Genomic DNA, 23,833 nt, shown 5'->3' with positions numbered 1-23,833 from the left:
ATATATTTGTTTTATACATACTTTTAAATATTAAACATGGGTTTATATATATAATATGCTTTTAAGTTGAAAATGTATTTATTTTATATATACTTTTATATGTATAACATGTTTTTACATTAAAATGATTTTAAAAGTGTAACATATCGAGGTAATGTTTTTAAAAGTGTAACATGGTGAGGTAATGCTTACGTAAGCAAGGAAAAAGGTAAAAAAATGAAAAAAAAAATAAAAATTTTCGAAACGAGTAGCTGTTTTATAAGGATTCGAACGTATGACCTTAAAGTTTTACATTAAAGTTAATAAGTTAACGTATAATTACCTCGTATTACATAAATAGCTAATCCATTTAATTAAGTTAATTAATTAATTATGTAAAAAAGATTAAAAATTTACTTATATAAGGCCTTATTATATATGTAAGTTTTTTTATTAAAAGGTATTATTAAAATGATTTTTTATTTTAAAATAATTACTTTTACGTAATTGGTATAAAATCATTTTATTATTTAAAATATTTATATATATAACATTATTAAATTAAAAAAATTATTTATATAATTATATAATTTTATATTTAAAAATTATACTACGTATAATATAATAATAGTTATTATTTTTAAAAAATAAATTTATTTTATTTTTTTAATTTCATTACTTAAATATTTTTACTACGAAAATTATCTTTATAAGCATTTTCAAATACCCCCCCCGCGCGCTAAGGTAGGGTATCTCTAGGAAATCAGACCCGTCTCTTCGTTATTCGTGCAAGGTTTTACCCTTGGTTATGAGAAGGAATATGTTATCCGTAATGGGTAGGTACCTCCTATTAAGCAGGGATGAATTCGTTGCGGGTGACGATCGCATCCCGTTCATCCCGCATAACAAAACCTACTGTCCATCCACAAGTCTCATTTCCATTTAAATCAATATACGTAGACGACCTCGGCTCCATTATGGTAAATCGTACCCTTCTCTCGTCTGGTGGTAAACCTGGGTATTGAACCGCAGTTGCTGGTTGCCCGTCGTCGTTTAGTACGACACCGTGCTCAATCTCGATAACCCGGCGCGCCAACGCATATATCTGGTCTAGTTCCCACAGGTTTTCTCGTGGAACCCCGAGTATTCTTATTAAGCGTAAAGCCTCTAACCGTACGTTCAAGACTCGACATTTTGTTGCAATAAGGTGAAGCCACACCACGAAGCCTGTCTCGAAAATGAACTGTGGTTCACGTTTCGTAGTTGGCATTCGAGATTCGTCGGGAAGTACGGAGTCGACAAGTATGCATGAATCGAGTGCTCGCTGAAAACCGCTTAGATATTGATCGTAACACATCTCGTTGGGCTCGAAAGCTATGGCTAGTGTGATTCGACTGAGCTCGTAGCGTACTAGTAGAATCGCACGGGACATTGCTTGGATGAAATCTATCCCTAAATTGTACAATTCTGTTGTCGGTGTACTCGGTAACATTGACCTAGTGTCCAGGCCTTTGAATAAAACTTGCCATTCGTCTAGGAGATTTACAACTACCTTCTGCTCTTCTAGCAAGTCAGATGACGCTGTCCTGTACCGTAAGTTCCCAAAACGGTACGCATCTGCCAATCGTGTAACACGTAATGTTCTACTTTGTAAATAATCCATTGCTGACGCCGCATCGGCATAGTTGTCGAAGGATGTTGGAAGAGGGCTATCTACGAAGACAAGGTCGGGAAAGTCGATAGTCCCCGCCCCGAAGAAGAATGGGAAAGAACTTAGTCGCCTGAATACCGGCAATAAGTGTTCTCTTGCCCAGGAGTAATTAGCATTGTCGAGCAGAGCAATGCCATGTTTGCAATGTTGGATGGCTGTCTCTTTGTTAGACTGCAGAAATTCGATACATATAAAAAGAATGCAGACTAATAGTACTAGAGGTTGGTTATCTGTTGTCTTTAGTTCGCGAATAGCAGCGTTATAATGCTGTAGCGCAAGGCTATTATCTCTTAGCTGAACCCCTGAGTGGGACTTTTCGCCCTCGGCTTGGAACTGTTCATATAACGAACTTATGGCTATGACAGAATGTCTAACGGCGGGTTCAAAATTGCTGAACTGCATAACTAAATGGGTCCAGAAGTACGGGTCGGTGGCCCCTGATAAAAACTGGGCCGTCTTTTCGCAGAAGAAATGCAGGGCTCTTCCTTCACTGGCGCTGTCTATACTCTGGAATAGCTGACGCGGGCGGTTCCAGAGCAGTCCCGAGCTCGGTTTAGTGACATAGCCGCTACAAGCGCGCCCGGTGGTAATACAACGGTTACAGTGTGGCTTGCCTTCGTCACACTTCACTTTGCGTGCTCTATCAGATGTTAATCAGGGCTGCTAGGTAATTGGTTGGTGATTACTCAAGCAGAACCTACTTGCAGGTTAGACAACCCGTCCTGACTTTATGACTCCCTTTCCGAGGCATTTCGATGAATAAGTCGAAAGATACGCGTCTGGTATTTCATTAGACTTCTAGCCTAAGCGATCCACCAAATGCGAGTTGCCCTTCTTTGTATGACACCAGTGCCGTGGATGACGACTTAGTGTAATGTGAGTTTGCGATTGATATCTCAAAACGCGGAGTATCCCTGCCAGATGGATCGCGCTAGCTACAGTCCAGCGGGTCGACAAGGCTCGAGTCCGAGCAAGCCAATGAGAGGCAAGTCTAACTGACGCCTTAAAAAAGAGGTTACGTGGTCTGGCGGTTGACATAATTCAGATCCTTGTCCATTCTGAACTCTTGGCCTGATCAGATTTTGAATAAACTTGTGGAATATTAATTTAACTCGGTTTTCTAACAAAAATAATGCTTCACTCTTTCAAACGCATAGTGGCAGCTTCTCCGTTTCATTCAATTTCGGAACCGCTCCCATTGGTTTATTATTCAAATCTAGTGGACTTCAAATTTCTTATTTCTTATTATATAAGGAGTTACGGAAGTCCCCATCAAGAGTTTTGTCCATAGGCCAGCCCCTATTAGCTTTTGACCAGCTTTGACAGGGCTTGGCAACAGCTATAGGCCATTAAGCGCATGTACTATCCATATTACACTACTTTCGTTTATACATAATAACTTAAAATCTTCTCCTCAAACAATAAAAGTTAAATAGGTATATAAAGCAGCTTTTAGTCTTAAAATAGGTCTAATTTTAATGTTTTCATTAACATACCTATTGAAGCTAAAATTGGATGTTATAAAAGCTAAAGTTTTGTATACGTTCATAATCTTGGCTGGCGCATGGTGTCAGGTCCTAGACAGCTGCATCAAAAGCTATCAGGTGGCACGTATAGACAAAACTTTTGATGGGGACTTCGGTACATCCAGAGACGAAGCCCGTATATATTCTTAAGCATCTTACAGCCACTACGCCCCAAGGAATAACCGGATAATTTTAGTGCATAATTATGGATTATACTATATAATGCTTATTCCTCTTACAGTACAAATAACATATAATCTAGATATGGGATAGACTATTAGGTAGTATGTAGGTAGGTTTACATTGCGAAAAAGCGATATCGCTAAAATATTAAGGTCGGATGAAGCATATTCCAGGTATACTCAGTAAAGAAATTGTACATGGCGACGGTTGTCTGATCTTTGAATCGCATTGACTTTGTTGTGAATAGTATAAAGCTTATTGCTGTTGCAAAATGATCAAGAAACAAAGCCAACAACTCTATATTAGCACTCGTACCCGACCGTAATACTTTTTCAAAAACCATGAAGCTTTTCGAGAACTGGTCAGTCTAGAATAAGAAAGCCCAGAAATATCCGTCTTCATTCAATATTCCTTGGGTAGCTTGTTGGATACGATGGCTTCTGAATCTCAGATTTGTCTACCCAGGAGACCACCGTAGTAAGAGCCCCAACATACAAATATAATTGAATAATTACTTTCTTCACTTGCAATTGATTTATCTAACCGCAGCCACCCCCGAGAAAGGAAATCAGTCTTTTTAAAGAGTTCCCAGAACAGTATTAACCTATGTGGAAGTGAAACAAGGCAATGGTTCGCGCACTAGGATATGACGAAGTGATAAATCTAAACTTTTACTAAGAACTTATTATCTAAAACTATGACTATGACTATGCGAGACATAGTTCAAACCCAAACAGCGCCTTCGTTCTGTAAAGAACAAAGGATTATATATATCTCAAAAGCTCCCATGCTATTATAGTTCTAAATCTTACACGACCGCTCCACGGCAGCGCAAGCTTATATCTTCTATTCCGCTGCCATGTCTTCTATTCCGCTGCCAAATATGTTTTTGAAAATCCATCCTTCCTCCACGAGACGAGCACTCCCGTCCTTCCCGAGACGACTACTCCAGAGGGACGATCACTCATCTTCCAGCTCCGAAAGTCAGCGTCCAAGAGAACAGTCTATAATCAGCTCATCTAAACCTTTAATCTGCATGTCGCGGTTTCATGGAAAGTCTCCCGATAAGAGAAAAGGAAACTTTGATAACCGGTTTCAGTACACCTGCACCGCATGCAGACAGAAATGGTCGGGGCAAATGAAGACGGCCGAACAACTAGACGAAGAGCAAAAAGCCTACGAGGAAAAAATTCGAGAAGTAGAAAAAGCCCGCGAAGAGAAAAAGGCCTGGGAAAACAAAGCTATGCGCTTATTGATACAGAGAGTGGACGCGGCATTTATGCAGGCAGCGAACGCGGTATTTATGCAGGCAGCGAACGCGGTATTTATACCCCCTTTCTCGTTGATGTAGAGGCAACATCGGCGAGCCCTTTGAGTACTTTATGCTCCCGAAGCTTACCATCTCAGGTTGTCGAGTTTCCCCAGACTAGGGCCGCATTACCCCACGATAGAAGCTCCGGGAGCCTCAACAGCAAGCTCGGGGGTCGAAAACGTAAGATGGATATCCTAGACGATAATCCCCGAGAGAAGAAGAGGCGAAGAACTGAGGCGGAAACGGACGCCAGCGTCTCCCTTCCCCCCGAAATTATTTCCAGTGTTTTATCCGAATCACTGCTTTCCATAGACCAATGCGCTCTGGATTTATTAGTGCCTGACTGGCATCCACGTAAGCAATATAACCCACTATCAGACAACCCCTTGAATTTAACGAGAGTCGTCACATACACACGAGGCATTGATGGCAAAGTTGGCAGTCTCATAACCAGCCTCGGACATGGTGACGATGATCATAACTTTCTCCCTGTGAAATTCCCTGATAAGAATCTTTTAGCACTTAATAAGTGGTGTAATAACGAGGTGATCAGGGTCCTCTGCCTCGAAGGCGCACAAGTTTTCGAACTCGCCGCAGACGGTCTCCCTCCTACCATCGCTGAGGAATCCTTTCTAGGAAATAGAAGAGATACGTTTCCCATCAGAGGAAAGCGTTCACGAGGTATTCTTCCCTATGATGACGAAGATCCCGAAGCTGATAAGAAAGTTATGCCAAGTGGCTCACCTTACATCTTTAAGCTCCTGCGTCATATCGTAATTCGTTCACCGCTAACCCTCATGGATGTTGACGCTCGTAGTATGATCGGATTCGAGGCCCAGACAAACGATGCTAACCTTGAGGCGCTCGATATGCTTATCGACCTAGATCGTGGTTCACCCCTATGGCTATCGTGGTCAAAGATGCCGATGCTGGAGAGCGTCCTTCTGGACCTACGCATCTATAGCCACGACGTTAACACTGATCGCGGGTGCATCGGCAAAGGCGAGATCATAAGGCGGGCGCAAGAAATGGGCCGCTGGCTACGATTGAAGTTGTTGGTTATTGCTGGCCTGCAGAGCTACAGCTTCGACACGAGTTACGACGCATGCACGGCGGAACTTGTTGAAGAAGCAGACGAGATAGACGGGGGGCCTAATTGGATCAAGATTTTTTCGCCCGCTGTACGTCCTGGTGGTAAACTTATTCTCGTCGATCGGTTGACGGATGAATCAACGGATTTCTTATTTCTTCATTATTGAATAGCATCCGCTCGTATCGTGTAAGGGTATTATTTCCCCCATAACTTATGATTAATAAATAATACGAATTTTGGATACGCAGGTAAATATTATGTAGAATCATAATCTAAAGATCAAATTGTCACCGCGAACCCGAGGTAAGCAAGTGTCTTAATCGAATTCGTCCTGAAAAGAAAATGGGGGCCAACTGAGAGATATGTAACTATTGATAAGGGTCAGACCTGCAATAGTGAATAGATAATCAAAAATACGATTCATAGTAGAGAGAATATGTGAATAGAATGAAATAAATCCCATTCGTTGTGAAGATGCGGGTCCCTGCAAGGGATAAAAGGATTATAAATGCTTCATAGCGTCGTCTAGTATCGGAATACGCATCCGATGTCGTGTAAGCAAATGATCCTTACCGATTAGCTCTTTTATAAAAGTCCGTCATGGACTCTTACAATTTCTTAATCACATACCTACCTTAGGTACCTATCACCTCACCTATTGTCCTAGGGAGTATCAATTAGTCCAAGCACGATGGACAAGCTTTCTTCGATCCTCCCGCAACAGCACGGTGGTTACCTGCCTTACTTTTTGTTCTACGTAAGTTTTGATAGTTGGGCGTAGTTATTGCGGAAATAAACCAGCTAATCCGAGACGGCCTTTATTAGAATAGTCTATCTGCGGCGATTCATAGCGTTGTGTGCTATGTGAATAATCCGACAACAGCGCTTCGGGCGTTTAGCGGCCCTGGGGCGCCTCCTCCGCACTCGTTGCTAGCACACGTGTACGGCGTGAAGAACTTATACACGAGCATGATCAGGATTTACGCCGCATATTACATTACCAATCCCCAGGTGTACGATCTTGCGGCTTGGACTTTTGTCGGGGTGCTTTTTTTATACATCACCGAGGCGTTCATTTATAAGAGCGCGAGACTTCGTGAAGCCAGTTTCCCCTATGTGATTGCGGGTACTGGCTTAGTTTGGATGGTGTTGGAGCGGGATTGGTACCTGTCGCAGTAAGGGGGGAATATACCTCCTATACGGGTATCGGTGTATGCGGGCAAGTGAGATGTTTATTTCTATAGGTTAGGTATAAAACGGGGATATTGGATATTGGATATCAAGGATAGCTTACCTTATAACAGGTATGCTGTATTACCTAATGCTTTTCGCCTAGTTACTAAGTCAGCTACCTGTTAGCCATTTACCAGCTCTACTTCTTATGGTTACAAACCGCCAGCTTGATTTTTTGAAACATCGTCTCTTTTTTTTTTCTTTTTTTGCCTCTTTCCTTTCTAATTCCACCTTTTCAGGGCAGCTCACAAGGCATGCCAGTTGGCTACAGCTCATAGAGCTATGTTGCATTATCTCACGTGGCTTCACATAATGTTTGGTGCCACCGCACCACCCAACGAAGCGGTGGAAGCTTCGAAGTCGTCGCCCAATTAGAAATCAGGTATAAGGTAGGTACTTGAAACATTAGGTCGCGACCTTATGCATGTATTCACGGATGAAAGATGAGGTACATCGCTTCTATTTCGAATGTAGCTCGCGCTTTGCCCCGCAGGCCATAGGTGACCGACTTGCGCAAGCTATGACTCCCGCTCAAGGCTTCATTTTATTATTCCATAGTTAATGATTTAAGAACAACAAGTTTATCTGGCGTATAAATCAGCATTCCATTTGATAATTCATTCATTCATTTCATTGGTCGTATCAGCTCTAGCCACTCCAGTTCTGCCACATGGATATTGTATCGAGCAACTATATCTATTACTATTACATGTCACCAACGATCAACTACCACTCCTAATTTACCCGCAACCTCAACCATGTTTTCATATCGCCGGCCATTGACCTCCGCAAATCGCTCTACGGAATCATCACGGCATCGCAGCGATAGGCGCGCGCATCCTTCAAGGCGTCACGATTCCTCTCAGGAGAAAAGGAGGGTAGAGCTTATTGACCTCGACGACACCTTTACCGAGCGGAATCCTGTAAAAATTACTTTTAAGACTTGGCAGCTACACGATCTGTGTGCCTTACTAAAGAAGCGATTCCCGGAGGGGGCCCAAGAAATTCCAGAGGATGCCGAGGTGCAATTCTTTTCCGACAACAAACGCTTGGAGGGAGATGATATCCCCAAGGATTCGCGACTATTATTTTATAGGGTGTTGCGGAAAGGTGACGACGGTTCGTTCAGAGTCGCGTGGCGAGGGACCAATTTGAAGCTGCGCAGGCCGGAGAGGGAAGCGATCGCTCGTGAAGCTGCTATGGGAAAGTCCGTAGGTAGCCTTCGGGAGATTATAGCAAACCTCCTACGAGATACCAACAAGTCCAAGGAGGCTCTAGTACAAAATGCCAACCAAATCGTGATCGAAACAGAAGGTGGCCTGGAACAGAGGCTGCTGGAAGGAAACAGTTGGGAAGTACGCAAGGTGATGACATGGCTTTGTCGTTATCTAATTATTAGTATGAAACCGGCCGACAACTATTTCGTCCTGCGAGGGTTCAACGAACAGTACATCTGCCATAAGCCATGCCTTAACCGCCGTGGTTATGCAGACACATTAAAACTCAAGAATTGGCTCAAGAACGAGGTATTGACGACGGTTCACTCTGATAATAAAGTTCGCCGGCGCCAGCTCAACTTTGAAGATATCAGACTGACCCATAATGGTAAGCTGGTCACGAGCGCAAACCATATTCGTCCCGGAGCGACTATCGACTTTGAAGTTCCCCGTTCCGTAGAGGACAAATTCGTTCGCGCCGAGAGTTGGTTGGTTCCTACGTCGGAGACGTGCATCGTATGCGGCGACGAGAAGAGAGTCTCCGAGATGCCAAACAGGAAACGCATTACGGCGGCTTGTGAGCATGATGCTACTACTTGTAAAGCCTGCGTTGGCCTCTGGATAGCTTCGAGCTTGGAAAGAATTGCGTGGGACCGCTTAAAATGCCCTGAATGTCCCCAACTACTCAAGTTCGAGAACATTCGAGCTTTTGCCTCCCGAGAAATATTCGATAAATATGATATGCTAGCCACGAAGGCCCTGCTTGCGAGAAACCCGGAATTTATGTGGTGTTTGAACCCTGGATGCGAGTCAGGCCAGATTAATCCGGCAGGCTGTTCAAAAGCGAAATGTCATGGATGCAGAGGTTACGTTTGCATCCATCACAACGTTCCTTGGCATAAAGGGGAAACTTGTGATGAATACGACAAGCGAACACGTAAGCAAAGGAAGAATGAGGAAGCGTCTGAAAAACACATCAAGGAGATGAGCAAACCATGCCCCGGTTGCAAGAGGAATATCAACAAATACATAGGGTGTGATCATGTCACCTGTAAGCATTTAATCTCCTTAAACCTGTTAGCTATAGAACACCAAAGTAATTTAAATTTGCTAGGTATTTGCGGCCACGAGTGGTGCTGGCTATGCTTCGAGCCGTACTACAGAGACGAACAAGATTACCTTCAGTGTCACCACACGCAAGAGTGTCGGTATCACGATAACCCACCTAATTACGAAGGAGGCAGGGCATTCATGCCTTTTATGAACGCGCCGCCAGGGCCACAGGTTCCTATCCCTAGACGACAAGAGCCGCGGCAAAACATCTTCTTTCCCGTCGGGCCCGCAGAACCTCTCCCTATTCCCGGCCCCGTGCCTCCTGCAGGCGACGAAGGGGGAGCCAATCGGCCCAGGGCGCGCCGAGGGGGTTTTCACATAAGAAATCCGTTTGACCCGGACGCCAACGCAAACGGCGCGCGTCGCCAACGCTTCGATCTACCCCCGGAACTCATAGACGAAGAAATGATGTTACGTCTAAGGCGTATGATGCAGGGTAGAAATTGACAGACCCAATTCAAGATAGGTAGTTCTGGGAGGATAGTATACGAAATCCAGCTGCTATAGATGAGGACCCTAGATAAGAGTGTTGCTTGAGGAAGTCGGCTTGCGAATGTCCTCTAGGTACTAGATGATTAGCCCGGACTGATCCAGCTCAGCTCACCTGGTGTATTTAAGAGACAGAACCTGCAATCGCTTTCGATGTAATATATATATTCATTAGAAAGCGAACACTGTGAGCGCAAGTGAAATGCCCATTTATTCCCAGATATAATACATGGTATCTTAATTAGCATGGAATGTAGATATAAGAGCCTCCCTAGACACCCATACGGTTGATAGACTAACTAGGTCAATATACAACGTACAGCTCATATATCGTATCTTCCAGCACAACTAGGGGTAAATAACGAATGTAGCAAGCTGTTATCTTTTTCTATCTCCTAGAAAGTTACCTAACGTATAGAGAAAGGACATTTGTGCGGGTTATTATAATCAACTTTGCTCTTGTGGATATTTCTCCATTATCTTCGTCCTTATACATATAAGGAATTATCTACAGGCTTAGATATATACTCATCCTCCCTGGTAAAGCTCAGGTGCATTATGTTTTGCTCAAGGTCAATAGAAGTAGAAAGCCCCGAGGGTAGTCTTGTTACACCCCATCTAAGCTTCCCCCTTGAAAGCTCACGCAGCGGTTCATACTTGGTAACTTTGCTCGTCTCTTCACCTATTGAGTAATGTCAGTAAAGCTAGCACACTAATAGTACGGAGTCTTACCCTCGCTGTCTGGACTTTCGCGCGTATTAAGACCATCTTGAAGGGATGCTGAGGATGGGATATGGGGGTGGCAAGCTGCTGAAAGGACGAGCGAGTCACATGCCCCAAATACCATATCACCGGGAAGCCTGCGGATGCCGTATATAATTGGGAAAATCGCCAGAGCTAGGCCCGCGAGTAAAGCTATCAGGATCCCAAGGGGCCAGAAGCCTAACAGAATAATAGTTCCTTCAGTAATACCCCATTTATTACCAGGGCTCCAGGAGTCCTTATTATAATTGTCCACTAGGTACCCTAATTTTAGATTAGTACGTTAGACTGAGCACGATGATAATCTACCAAAGATATTACCTCCTTGACTCGCAAAGATGTAGAGCGAATTAGAGGCAAGCCAATGCAATAGAAAACTTGCAACGAGAAGAGGCAAGCTATAAAGATATGGTAACTGCAGCCAGTAAGTTGAGACTTGGTCGCCTGTGGGATATGATACCCGGAGCGGTTTAGGTGGCGCTAGACTGTATGAATTAAACTCTTTCTCGGCTATTAAACGAGTAAATAAGAAAGTATATGAATAAAAGGAGTAGGATAGTATAAATTGCGGTGCGCTAGCGATGAGTAGCATATTTAAGTATCCACGCTCTTTCAAAAGTCCGTTTATGAAAAAAGGTGACTCGGATACCCCTATAGTTCCCTGGCTGATTTTAGGTCAGAATGATTAATACTCTCTTCTTTGCGACTAGTACAACTAAACAATAAAAGATGGTACTTTACTTACAGACTCACTCTATCAAATACAACTATAAGCTTTGCATAGTATGCTCCAATACATATAAAGCAGACTATTGGTATCAGGGTACCAGACCAAGCCCATTTAGGGACGATGGATATGAGTCTATTCGTACCGCGGTTCCAAAGACGAGGCCGGGCTGTATCGCTGAGATTGGTCGCACTCTCGGTTTCAGCATCCGCGAACTGCCCGAATTGAATTCGATGGCTATCATAGATATTAAAAGTGCCTAGCCCCATAGTAACCGGATCCGGGTCCGAGATGAACGATTCCAGCGCGTCCCCTAGAGTAACTAATGATGTGTGTGGGAGATAAACAACCACCAACGTACATATGAATGCTTTCAAGAAAACGCAGCCTGTCGTGACAAGCAACAGTATATTTGACAATCCCACCTGGCATGAAGATATTGGGGATGGCTCGGCGAGGCAATACCGTACGGGAAAACTATTAAAGCTATCGTTGTACCCGTATCTCTTTTCGTTAGGGGTACTACAGGGCGATGGTCTGTGTAAATCGATTATCCAATCTGATTCTGATAAAGCTGTCTCATTTGTCGGTATTGAAATCGATTTAAATCCCAGAACACGCCCACAAGTGCTTATACACCTTGCAGTTCTCCAGTCGTCGGGAAAGCCGATGGCTGTGGGTAAGTTAGTGGTACACTGTGTAGAATACCACAAGGAATTGAGATCGTTGCGCGGTATATGCGGGTTCCAGATTGGCCCTAGAATGTTAGATGGATCGCTGAAAACCTGCGACCGCGTCCATCCCTCTGGGTTATCAGCCTTGGTGTCAACAACAATGACGACGTCCCGGTATTCGTTTTTCGGTCTGCAAGATGCGTAATGCTTTTTACAATGATGTGATGTGATGTTGTGCCAAAATATCGACTCTCTCGCCGTTTTTGTAATATTATCATATGCGGGGGACTGCTTATCCCAATAGTCTTCTAAGGCTACATGTTCGCCGTAACCCTCCACGTATTGACACGTATGGTCTGGAAGGGAACTATTCCAGGTAATGCTTTCAGCGCCAGCGTTTGTCAAACTAGCTCCGGGTGGAAAGAAAGCAACTTGCTGAGTGCTAAAAGAGCCCGATGCCACGGTTAGGCGCCAGTCTGAATTTTGGAAACGAGTCTCGAAAACTGAGCTGCTGAAAAGTAGATGGATAGGGGTTGAACTAATAAGAAGGATAGCCCAGCCAATAGCTTTATATCTAGAAATGAAAGGAATATTCTTCATAGACGAGATCCCTATCTCTAATGATCGAAGTTGTAGATGGGCGCGGTTAATCTCCAAACGTGATGGGGAGCTTAACACCTGCATAAAGAACCGCGATGATGCGAGAATGAGGGTGGATGTTATGCTTATAAGGAAGTGAAGTACTGAATTAGCTCTATGCGCTTTTTGACAGTTGCCTTGAAGGATAATGGTGGTTGAATTAAGTGTAGACCCTCGCTGTGTCATCATTACAACCAGATAGACAAGAAGTAGGGTCCCGCAACAACATGTACAGATAAGGTTCATAAGTCCAGTGCGTCTCCATCCTTCCTTTGGGATTGATATAGGTGGAAATTTCATTATATTACTCATTTATTAGTTAGGTAGCCTAGGTAAAAAGATAGGAGGATCAAGGCGTAAGGCGATTAGGTGTTGGGTTGACTAGGGAGCTTCTTTGATATACCTATACCTTATACGAACATCCTCGTGTAGATAGAAACGGAAGATAAGAAATAGGAATACATAGTACGCCTCCTATGTCATCGCAGAAAACTAGAATAGCTAGACGGTGCTGTTGTACGAGTACTCAGATAAAAATAGAATGTCTTACCCCGAGGGCTTTTATATATGTGGCGTCCACTAGTTCACCGGGAGGAATCGTCCCCTGTTTTAAGACAGAGGTGTTTTAGATAGGCAACCGACCGATCTACGTTTCGGTACCGATACTTGCTTGTAATTCGGTAGGTAGCCAATTATCCCGTTGGTGGCAAGCCTATTCCCGAAGTGTTACTATGTGCGACTCCAGGTCCTGGCATATATCTATCAAGGAACCGTAGGATATGTAATGCCGAAGCCATTCCTTTAGCACTTGAGATCACAGACCCCAAATACTTTCGGATCCGAATCCTAATATATCAGAAATGGTTAATATCCAATGTCAATACAGCATTAGTGATAGGTCCTTAAGACTCGCTCGCCTATTACTTTTGCTATTGGTCTTCTTTCTATCTTCCAAGTTGTATTATCCAGATCTCGACTATAGCCTCGCATCTGTACGTCTGATATAAACTTACCTACGTATAGGGCTAAAGATTAACCAATGTTAGGCCGGCGGTGAGCTATTCTGGGCACTGATGCAAGTAATCGATATAGATTGCGGAACTTCACCTGAGATCAGTTTGATCACACACACATGCCTTGATATATCTGTAGCTTCTCTCTCCTCGGGCATGATGCTACAGTTAAGTTTGTGTATCACTCGTCGTGGGCTAGACTCTAACTATTACTGGTGGACTATGATTTCATGGGGTGGTCTTGCGTAAGTTGTACGTTTTTTTCTATATTAATGGCCCCAATAGTACCTAACTATATAAATAGGATTATAAACGTATTTTTATCATACCATACTCTTAGAAGGGTTTCAAAGAGAAGATGGGACCGCAAGTTGAAAGCCAAAATCATGTTCAAAGCTTCGGGGGACCCTGTTGCCGTGGCGTTTAGCCCAAATAATTCTATTAACCTCACTGACCTACGTTAGGGACCCAGTGATGTTTTAAGACATTAACGGCGGACAGAGTATCGAAATTAAAATCAATAAATGAAATTACCTACTGTCTTTCGGCTCCCGGTTCACGATAGATGCGTTACGCACCATTGGCAAGACGGATACATGCATTTTCTCCACTTTCGCAATCGACCTTGTCTAATGTCGTCAACCAAAAGGGCGCGTAGTGGATATAACATGTATAATACAGCCAAATATTCCGCCGACAGGCCGACTATTTTACGGAACGGCCCGTCGCTCACCAAGACTCATTAGGTATATTGCATTTTTCTCAACCTCCCCTTTTTCGCAACTTGAACTCTCACAGACTACCACGACTGGCTGTTAAGAGCGGGATTCACTATGGACGAAACTCAGCCTTTACTGCAGGATGCGCATCTGGTGTTTAACGAGAGGCCAGATCAAGCATCGATCAAGGATATCGTGGACTTTAATCCCGATGGAGATGAGGAAAATCCCCTTGAATGGCCACAGGCATACAAATGGGCGATTGTGGCTCTTTTGGCTTTGATGGCCTTCACAGTGTGCGTATAACTAGGTAATTTGCCTACTAAACCTCTCAGAAAACTGACTGTCGCGGCAGAACATTTACATGTATATCCGTCGTGCCTGTCGCGACGCGTATAGTGGATGATCTTGACCATGGCCACTCTAGCAAATCTGCTAGCGTGTTGCTGGTAACGATTTGGGAGCTTGGTGAAGCTGCTGGGCCCTTGCTTATCGCACCGTTATCAGAAGTCTTCGGCCGGTACCCTGTCATGAACGTTGCCAACGTCCTGTTCATTACAGCGACGGTTCTGGCAGCGTTATCTCAGAGCACGACGCTGTTCATTGCTGCGAGGACTCTGACGGGTCTCGCCGTAGCATCGAATGTGCTAAATCCCGCTATCGTTGGCGATATCTTTATTTCAGAGCAAAGAGGCTCGGCCATGAGCTTGATCCAGCTTGCACCGCTAATCGGCGGAGCGGTCGGGCCTGCTATCAGCGGGGCTATCGCTGAAACCATGGGTTGGCGGAGCACAATGTGGATGTGCGTGATACTGGCTGCTACGTGCGAAGTAGTGTTTCTTACGTGTTTCCGTGAAACATATAAAGTTGCCATTTTAAGACGAAAGGCAGCGAGACTCCGGCTTGAAACTGGTAACGCAGCGTTACGAACTGTGTTTGACGCGGACGATGGCTCAAGATCCGATAAATTGTGGGGTGCAATCATCCGCCCCTTTACGGTGCTGGCGGGCTCGGGCGTCTTGCAGATGCTATCGTTGTTTGGCTCTATTACATTCACGTACTTTTACATCTTGGTCACTACTCTTCCGGATATCCTTGGGACCATATACGGTTTGTCGCCTGCGGGTGCTGGATCCGCACTCATCAGCTTCAGTAAGTTTTATCCCTATGTAGAAGTATCTCTCTTGTCAAAAGTACGCTATGCTAACATACGTGTAGGTATTGGGTCAGCTTTAAGCGTGGTACTATGCAATCAAACTCTAGACAGGATCTACATCAAACTCCGTGACTCTCATAAGGGGGTTGGTCAACCGGAATACCGTTTGCCCTTAGTCATTGTCGGAGGGTTTACCCTACCTTTAGTTGCCGCGTGGTATGGATGGAGTGCGCAATTGCACGCTCCACTTATACTGCTACTCTTCTCAGTTGCAATCATGGGCGTTACTCTCATGCTGGGATTCCTTCCGCTCTATGCGTATGTTGTAGACGCTTTTGGGTTGTACGCCGCCTCTGCTATGACTGCGGTGATTGTCACAAGGTGCTTAGCAGGCACATTTCTTCCATTAGCTGCTGCGCCTCTCGTTGATAGGTTTGGGTATGGGATTGGCTTGTCAATTCTAGGAGCAGGAAGTTTCCTTCTCGCGCCGATCCCAGTATTGGTTCTGAGGTATGGATCTAAATGGCGACAGGGCTCTAAGTATACTAGAGACGAATGAGCTATCCTGTCTTGGTATATACGAGGAGGCTACCCCAACTTCAATATTGGTATTGGCAATTCATCTAGTGTGCTAGACTAGACTAGATTTTCAAAAAGCTATGTCAAACTGTTGCAACATAGCCTACTTTGAGTCACGCCTTTGAGTCATCGAAGTGACTATAGAGACTTTGGCTCCTATGTGTCAATCACCAATAAGTAACTTTATTGGGACGAAAGTAATATCTAATGAATATCTAATGAAGCTATGAGATGATTTTATAAAGATGAAGGCCCTGGGTTAAATGCCATATCATAATTGTCCAGTCGCAACTGATAAATCATAAATCATCTGTATAATGATGGTCCGTGCGTTCATGACATCGTTCATCTCAACATGTAGGAAGTAAACAATGTGTGCTGTTTGCGACTCACATACAACTCATTTGTCTATTTCGCAAATCTCTAAAAACCAGGTAGTCGTTATTCACTTACCTCATTGCTATTACTATTTAAACCATACTCACAACCGTTCCTTCTACAGCGACTTCTACCACAACCATTCCAACCATGAATCTAAGGTTGAGGTATTCCAACTTAGCCACCCCCTCCTGATATCAATTTGCTCCTTCTCCTCATAAAACTCCTATTCTCGAGTTATACTCGCATCAATACGACTGGACATTTACTTCCCCAATACCAAGTTCTTCACGACTATCAAGATACCTATCATCATGGGCGGCTCTGCATTTTCATCTGGAAGCAATCCACTTTCCACTCCACGGATGCCTCCTGGAGTATATCGACATGTTCTCAGTACATGCCATGCCAAGCTCCGAGAGCTCTTCTTCGTAGTCGCCTCTCCTATTGAAGGCCCTGCAAAAGAGGACCACGGGGATATCGATCTATTAGTAGCATTAGAAAAGCATGCTACGTTTCCGTCTTCTAGAGCTTGCGGCACCTCACTCTCGCCGCCGACTTACGATCCCTTAGATGCTGCGGCATCCCTTCTCGGCGCCGAACGTTCTATCAGAGAGCAGCCAAAAGCTATTACCTTGGCTATCCCGTGGCCGAATGATTTAGCCCAGGAGGGAACGAGTTGCGATGGGCCTCGCTACATCCAAATCGATCTCCATCTATGCAACTCCGTCGAGCACCTGCAATGGATGTTATTCAAGTGGGCCCACAGCGATTTTTGGAATATCCTCGGAAGCACCATCCGCCCGTACGGCCTCACAGGTGACGAGATCGGCTTACACATACGCATTCCCGAAATCGAAAGTCTGAATAAAAAACAATCTAAAGTTTTCCTCACTAGCGAGCCTATTGAAATCCTCAGTTTTTTGGGCCTTAAGTATGATAGTGCCCAATGGGAGCGGCCGTTCGCATCGAAGGAGGAGTTTATGGAGTATGTGGCTACATGCCGACTGTTCTGGGTGCGGCCCGAGCAAGATGATAGCGCGACGAAGGCCGACGGGGGTGACCACGACAAGAACAAGTTGAAGTCTAACGAGCGCCGCCGTATGCCGGGGCGCGCGGCTTATCGGGGGTGGTATGACGAGTTCATTCCCGCATGTCGCAAAGCAGGACGATTTACCACGCCCATTGCAACCCGGGACACGGTACGTGAAGATGCTTTCGAGCAGTTCCCTGGTACGCGAGAAGTCTATAGAAACCGACTCCTGGAATGGCGCAAAGAGCAGCAGCGACAGACGCTTTGGCGGGGAGTTATCAAGGCCTCCATACCGGAGTGGCAAGAAGGTGAAGAGGAGAATAACAAGAGACACTTGCGTAGCCTGGCAGCTAGCTCTCTAAAGAAAATCATCATGCAAGATGACTATAGTCTAGGCATACGCCCGCCATCGCCGCTCCGCGACCATGATGGGTTTTACAACGAGGATCTTGTTAGGAAATTCGTCGTAGATAACTGGAGACGAGTTGGTGAAGCTGCTTGGGAGGAAAGCCAGAGAAAGAACACCGAGCGACTTGCAGAACAGGGAGCTAAGGGTACGTCTTAAGAGGTCTGGGAAAGCCTGGATAAAGTAACGTGGCGAGGAAGAAGAAGGGTGTTGGAGAGTGTAACATATTAGAAACTAGCTTATGGTCGGACAAAGTACGTCTAGTTACTCTAGGCCGACACAAACATCTCACAAGGGTGTGAGAGGTAACTTAGCTTAGGTATCTAGGTACAGAAAGATGTAGGTATCTATACGAGTGCGTAAATATTCAGAGGATCGGGGACGTGCCGTATTGTATACGTCTTAGCCTATTACATTACAAGACCTATCTCTAACCGTACATATCAGGAAAGCCTTAGAAATTATTCTCGGCACGGAACAGCCCAACCAGGTAGGTACAGCATAGAGTATTGATTAATTATTCCGTAGTCTACCTACTTATCATGTTTAAATGTATGTAAACCGACAACCCACCCCCCCCCGAAAACATAGCAGCTTACCCGACTTAATTAGAGCATGCGTAGGTACCTATCCTATAACTTAAAATCCGGGTTTGTCTTCTCCCATCCTAGCGGTGTAGGCTGCTTGGAAGCAACCCGCTCCGCGAGTCTGAGCTTGAGGTTCTTATGTCTGTCGGTACAGAGCTCGTACATCGTAGTCAGATTGAATAGCAATGTGTGAGATGTCGAACCCGCATCCACCAGCCCTTCCAAGGTATCCCTTGCCTAAGTAATTATTAGCACCGAAACACCTCTGCATCGATTAGGAACTTACCTCTGTCATATTTCCCGTGTAAAGCTGGCACACAGCAAGATTAACCCCGACCATCTCGTCGTGCACGTCGTTCTCCTCCATTGTATCCTTCAATACTCGCCACTTCTCTAGCGCAGCCTTATACTCACCGTCCGCCATATCAGCCAGCGCATCTACAACACGCTCTCCCATCTCCCCACCCTTGCCGTCTCTTACACATCGCCGCGCTGCTTCAACATCACCCAAGTGCAGCCACAATAAAGCCTGGCTCATAGCCAGCCGCCCATCGGCACCAGCCTTAAAGTGTTGGTTTCCATCTCCCAGCGTAGCAAGATGCTCCGCCGCGCCGGCCAAATCATCCATCTCGATCAACGCGCCCGCGACCTTGACCCCAAGTTCTGCGAGCCGATGCTTCCAAAGCTCGGAAGCGGAATGATCATGCGCCTTTCCCGCCTTAGCAATTTGCATACGCGCCTCCCTCGCTAATTCATAGTAACTCATGACAGCACGCCGGGGATCGCCAAAACCAATGGCCTGGAGGCGCACGCCGAGGATGCGCAGCTCCCAGGGCACCAGGTGAGCGCCCGACAGGGGATCCAGGTAGAAGGCCGAGTTAAGGTCCTCGAGGGCCTTGGATTCCTGAGCGGCAAACGACGTGGCGTCGATGAGGCATAGACACGCTAGCCGCGTGTACAGCAGCTCGAAGATGCGCGCGTGGTCGGTGGGATTGACGGGCGGATGCGCGGCTGCGGCGACGGCGGAGACGGGGCTGCTCGTCAGGGCTTGAACGGCAGCGATGGCGGCCGCGCGGAAGTGCCCGTTGTTAAGGAGTTCTGGGATGGGTGTTTCCGGCGCGGGCTGTCTAGACGGATGGCGGAAGGGGGCTGGGATGGACAAGGGTGAGAGCTGGTGGTAGATCTCGGGTCTTAGAAGGAACGAGAAGTCCTTGGATGTCACGGGCGCGATAGACGGGGCCGGAGATCTAGAGGCCGGAGAAAACCCCCGGGAGAGACTTCGCGGGCTAGCCTGTTGGCTGTTACTGAAACGGCTGGCCTGGGACGGGATAGGAGACGCTACGGGAGCTCTAGGGTCTCGGTGTAAGCAGATATCATGTAACTGTTAATGATCACCGATGCTTACTCATCCGTATCGAGGGGCCCCTTGGTTGACGATCTGGGGCGAGAAGCTATGGATTGAAAGATGTTAGCAAAGGACATCTTAGCTTTATATAGCTATTGCTATTGAAGAGATAGACAACCATGATGATGATAGAAGGGAGCATCAATGTAGTAGCGTGGGGTTAAGGTATTCCTATAGGATGGTAGGATGGACGGCACTTGCAGTCACTCAATGTTGCTACCTCCCCCCTTTACGAGAGGAATCGTAGGTGCGATAATAGCCTATCATTCTTGGCGATCTCCAAGCGCATTATTTCTAGGAATTATACAATTTTGATTCGGAATTAGAGAGACATATATAGGCGAAGGTTTACTTACGCCTCGCTCCTGATTTATTCCTCGTATGCCCTGTTGAGGAATTTCGTTGCATTGATTGATCCATGTTTGGTATCTTGGGGCGAAGGAACCCAAGTCCTACGTCACAATAAGAGGCCGCTATGAAACGACATATGTTTAGGTACTTGCTTACGGAATACATATTCGGATGAACCTCGGTAGATCTGATTTAGAGCTGGATCCTTGAATATCACTATAATGTATGTAATATCTCTTATAGTAATATAAGATATTCAATTAGAGGGTTAAGACATCTCAGGGGAACGTCAACCTTGTATGGCGCCTAGGTTAGTACTTGTGTAAAGCATCATAATGCTTTGTCCGATTAATACTAGGAAGATACGAGGATACGATTCCGAAATGTTATCATGTTAGGTCTTTGGGAACAGATAGGAATGATTACATGATACCAGATTAACAGAATAGGGGCTTGCCTGGAGTCCTCGAGAAATAACCAAAAATTAACTACGAGACAAAGTTGCTACCAGGATAACACCAAAAGGGTCCTGAACTCTCTTGCCATGATTTACTCTCAGCGTAGGCAAGCTTGTAACCCGAGAAAGATAATGTTACCATATCTAAGGGGTATTAAGCTTCATATAACTAGATCTAAGTAAACTCCAGTATTTCCAACAAGCATCTCAACACTATGCGACTTATGAGGTTATCTGGTGAGGGTCTTATGGTGTTATAGTTAAACTTTATTAATGAGTTGAAATACAATCCGAAGACGGGAGCCCAATGATCATCTGTTAACCAAGAGCAAGCATGGGTAGCGTGACAAAGAGCATATTGATTTAACTATCCGCTATTACTGACTTAAGACATATTCGAAGCCTTTACACTGTCCTCAACGGCCCTTATTCAGTGTATTATAACCTACTATGAACATACAAACACAAGCGCTTAAAGCTGATCGCTATCTCTTGTAGGGTCTTTCAATATGGAAGTCTTCCAAGCCATATGCCATTGCACACATCTAAGGTTCTTTTATACTTTGCTCCTGTGACATCTTCTCCTGACCCTTAGGTGACTGGCGTGGACCGGGTGGGGGAGTTTTCTTTGGGCTTTGGGAGGAGGAGCCTTTGGAAGGACGAACTGCCCTTGTGCGTAGATCTGGTCGAGGAGGCGTCGCAGGTGGATTTTTCAGAGCCAGGAAATGTCTGATTAACATTTCTATAGCTTCGTTCTCAGAGGCGTTGCAGCGATAAATAGCGCCTCCACCGACATCTGTCATCTCAAGCCTAGGCTGGCTATCCTTCTTGGGTGGGATTGGAGGCGCTTCTTTGTATCCCGACGCTTTTGTATATTGAGCTCCATTGAGCAAGTAGTCTTTCAGTTGCTCTACAGTTTCGGGCTTAATCGCATCTTCTGGTAACAGGTGTGCTTGAATATTTTGCGGAAGAATACAACCCCTTAATTTAGGAACGTGCTTAGCTAGCACCTTGAATACTTCTATTATAATGATCAAGTAGTGTCCTGCATTAGCGCCGCCGGTCTTGGTGATTCTCTTCGGAATTTCTTTCAGTTCTTCAAGGAGCTTCTAGTCCCTTTCATGGGATATTATTTGTAAGAGTGTCCTGTTGAAGCATTCGGCTTCTTCTTGGGATACCATTCTGAGAGAGTATTAAAAGGAGGAGGCTAAGGTGTACGTAATTCCTGTTATCAATAGTAACCTAAGTCCCTTATGAACAATGGCTGCTCGGTAAAAATCCTTCAGGCGGAGATCTTATGCAGTGATAGCTAAAGTACTGAGATAACAACGAAATAAAGTAATTGGCATAGAGGCGTTGATTTGATGCACATATCTGCGGCTTCGAAATGAGTTTTCGGTTTGGTTAACCACTGGCACCTGCTAAGACATAGTACCTTACATGGACGCAGTATCCCTTTTATTTGCCTGGAAACAGACAAAAAAAAGGAAGGTGCCAAAATACTAGAAATTTTGGCAGACATCAACATCAGGAAAGGCACCAATAGTGAAGTGTCCCTTAGGACGGCAGGTAACAATAATACGGCAAGTGCGACAAGTGTACGATACTTTTAGTTGCTTCGTAGCTTCCCTACACTAGACTTACCGCTCCTGCCGTGCCGGAAGGCACACAACTGTCACCGAAATATCTAACTTAGGTAGGCAGGTACGCAGCTTCCTTTATGTAGCAACTGCCAGACATAACTTCGGCTCCTGGCTCACCGCCAACTTAGCGTCAGGCAAAAAGTTTTCCAAAAATATCTATATAAACACGGCCTCTTTTCCGAGAATCCTTTTTCTTTCCTCTTTCCTCTTTCCACCATCCTTAACTGTTAACATAATTCATATTCAACCCTCTCTTATCCTAAACTTAGAATACTTATTTTAACATAATACGACCCAATGAATGCCTAAAACATAACAGCAAAATGGCAAGAAACATTTAAGGAGGACGACCAATACATCACCAACCCCCCAAGACTATTACCAAGCCCTAATTATTTCCCCTAACACCAATAATTCCAGTAGCGACAGCACATGGGAAGGTATAGAAGATCCCGACGATGATGACGATCTTGGTGGTGACGGTGGTCTTAATGGCCATGCCTACGCCGAACCCGGACTTTGGTTTGATGCTACAAAGGTGTTGACAATCCTGTCCGATTGCCAACTCTATGTACAACCCAGCAGCAGAAGTTAAACAAGGTATTTATTCTTTCCACACCTTTGAAATTAACATTTATCAATACTAAGAGACATAAGGGCTATAGAGGCAACCCTCCCTTCTAAGCATAACAATATAACCTAATCTAATAAGGTACGTTCTTCAACACCGTCAATTGGCATTCAACCCCCTACATCCTAACATTAGGTAAATTGCCCTCTTCGGTATTTTTTGCTAATCTTAGATTTACAGAGAGCCGACAGTACACGCCGAGTCAAGGGGGGCTATTCGACGCCCAGTAAAGGGGTATAAGGATCGCCTCCCCTGACTCCGGTGATTCCGGTAGCGACAGCGCGTGGGAAGATGTGGAAGATGATGGTGGTCTTAATGGCCACGCCTACGCCGTATCAGCGGCAGCGGTTGCTTCCGTCGCCGCCCCGGCACCTATGGCCCCCATGGGCCCAGCTGTTGCCGCTGCTGGCCATGTGGCGGTCGTTGGTCCTGCTCTGGTAGCACTAATGGTGCTGCTGGTACCGGCTGGCATAGCCATGCCCCCGGCCGCTGCCGCTGCCGCTGCCGCTCCCGCACCCGCCGCCCTCGCATAGCCAACGGATATCTTAACCCGACTACAGATTATCTAACGCCTCGGCTCGGAAATAATAAACTAATATAAATTATTACTTCCATAAAAAATATTAACACCATAAACGCCGTCAGCTTTATCATAAAATTGATGGTGACGGTGATCCTAATGGCCACGCCTACACCCTATCAGCGGCAGCGGTTGCTTCCACCGTCGCTGCCGCTGCTGCTCCCGCACAGCCAGCGGGTATTTTGGCCCAACTACAGGCTATCCCACGCCCCGACTCGGAAATAACAAACCAACATA

At 45.3% G+C, this 23,833-nt stretch overlaps 9 protein-coding genes across 9 annotated transcripts; 6 read left to right on the top strand and 3 right to left on the bottom strand.

Moving 5' to 3' along the window:
• Positions 1 to 711: 711 nt before the first annotated feature.
• F5Y00DRAFT_33329 (uncharacterized protein) lies at positions 712 to 2,745 on the bottom strand. The gene is made up of 2 exons (XM_048013496.1): positions 2,392 to 2,745; positions 712 to 2,330 (listed from the first exon to the last, which is right to left on the bottom strand). Exons 1-2 carry the CDS (start codon positions 2,439 to 2,441, stop codon positions 830 to 832), a joined length of 1,551 nt encoding a protein of 516 aa, XP_047866496.1. The 5' UTR covers positions 2,442 to 2,745; the 3' UTR covers positions 712 to 829.
• Positions 2,746 to 4,896: 2,151 nt separating this feature from the next.
• F5Y00DRAFT_252257 (uncharacterized protein) lies at positions 4,897 to 5,970 on the top strand (the record flags this gene model as incomplete). The annotated part of the gene is made up of 1 exon (XM_048009919.1): positions 4,897 to 5,970. One exon carries the CDS (start codon positions 4,897 to 4,899, stop codon positions 5,968 to 5,970), a length of 1,074 nt encoding a protein of 357 aa, XP_047866495.1.
• Positions 5,971 to 6,355: 385 nt separating this feature from the next.
• F5Y00DRAFT_232669 (ergosterol biosynthesis protein-like protein Erg28) lies at positions 6,356 to 7,200 on the top strand. The gene is made up of 2 exons (XM_048007197.1): positions 6,356 to 6,561; positions 6,630 to 7,200. The coding sequence occupies exons 1-2, from the start codon at positions 6,496 to 6,498 to the stop codon at positions 6,981 to 6,983; spliced, it is 420 nt and encodes a 139-aa protein (XP_047866494.1). The 5' UTR covers positions 6,356 to 6,495; the 3' UTR covers positions 6,984 to 7,200.
• F5Y00DRAFT_232667 (uncharacterized protein) lies at positions 7,063 to 10,034 on the top strand. Its single transcript, XM_048007196.1, has 3 exons — positions 7,063 to 7,135; positions 7,197 to 9,305; positions 9,369 to 10,034. The coding sequence occupies exons 2-3, from the start codon at positions 7,796 to 7,798 to the stop codon at positions 9,812 to 9,814; spliced, it is 1,956 nt and encodes a 651-aa protein (XP_047866493.1). The 5' UTR covers positions 7,063 to 7,135; positions 7,197 to 7,795; the 3' UTR covers positions 9,815 to 10,034.
• Positions 10,035 to 10,344: 310 nt separating this feature from the next.
• On the bottom strand, positions 10,345 to 12,958 carry F5Y00DRAFT_252254 (uncharacterized protein; the record flags this gene model as incomplete). Its single annotated transcript, XM_048009918.1, has 6 exons — positions 10,345 to 10,538; positions 10,589 to 10,882; positions 11,225 to 11,283; positions 11,364 to 12,226; positions 12,338 to 12,831; positions 12,892 to 12,958. The coding sequence occupies 6 exons, from the start codon at positions 12,956 to 12,958 to the stop codon at positions 10,345 to 10,347; spliced, it is 1,971 nt and encodes a 656-aa protein (XP_047866492.1).
• Positions 12,959 to 14,370: 1,412 nt separating this feature from the next.
• F5Y00DRAFT_33285 (MFS general substrate transporter) lies at positions 14,371 to 16,352 on the top strand. Its single transcript, XM_048013495.1, has 3 exons — positions 14,371 to 14,686; positions 14,746 to 15,542; positions 15,609 to 16,352. The coding sequence occupies exons 1-3, from the start codon at positions 14,505 to 14,507 to the stop codon at positions 16,103 to 16,105; spliced, it is 1,476 nt and encodes a 491-aa protein (XP_047866491.1). The 5' UTR covers positions 14,371 to 14,504; the 3' UTR covers positions 16,106 to 16,352.
• Positions 16,353 to 16,473: 121 nt separating this feature from the next.
• Positions 16,474 to 18,258, top strand: F5Y00DRAFT_232665 (uncharacterized protein). Its single transcript, XM_048007195.1, has one exon. It carries the CDS (start codon positions 16,818 to 16,820, stop codon positions 18,099 to 18,101), a length of 1,284 nt encoding a protein of 427 aa, XP_047866490.1. The 5' UTR covers positions 16,474 to 16,817; the 3' UTR covers positions 18,102 to 18,258.
• Positions 18,259 to 18,433: 175 nt separating this feature from the next.
• F5Y00DRAFT_232662 (uncharacterized protein) lies at positions 18,434 to 20,380 on the bottom strand. The gene is made up of 4 exons (XM_048007194.1): positions 20,291 to 20,380; positions 19,935 to 19,980; positions 18,816 to 19,878; positions 18,434 to 18,766 (listed from the first exon to the last, which is right to left on the bottom strand). Exons 1-4 carry the CDS (start codon positions 20,352 to 20,354, stop codon positions 18,575 to 18,577), a joined length of 1,365 nt encoding a protein of 454 aa, XP_047866489.1. The 5' UTR covers positions 20,355 to 20,380; the 3' UTR covers positions 18,434 to 18,574.
• Positions 20,381 to 22,002: 1,622 nt separating this feature from the next.
• F5Y00DRAFT_260432 (uncharacterized protein) lies at positions 22,003 to 23,549 on the top strand (the record flags this gene model as incomplete). The annotated part of the gene is made up of 3 exons (XM_048011013.1): positions 22,003 to 22,013; positions 22,806 to 22,937; positions 23,291 to 23,549. The coding sequence occupies 3 exons, from the start codon at positions 22,003 to 22,005 to the stop codon at positions 23,547 to 23,549; spliced, it is 402 nt and encodes a 133-aa protein (XP_047866488.1).
• Positions 23,550 to 23,833: the final 284 nt, after the last annotated feature.

Source organism: Daldinia vernicosa (assembly GCF_022497035.1).
Source record: "Daldinia vernicosa strain CBS 139.73 unplaced genomic scaffold F5Y00scaffold_14, whole genome shotgun sequence".
In the NCBI taxonomy this organism is placed as follows: domain Eukaryota; kingdom Fungi; phylum Ascomycota; class Sordariomycetes; order Xylariales; family Hypoxylaceae; genus Daldinia; species Daldinia vernicosa.
This window is presented reverse-complemented; position numbering and strand designations above follow the sequence as displayed.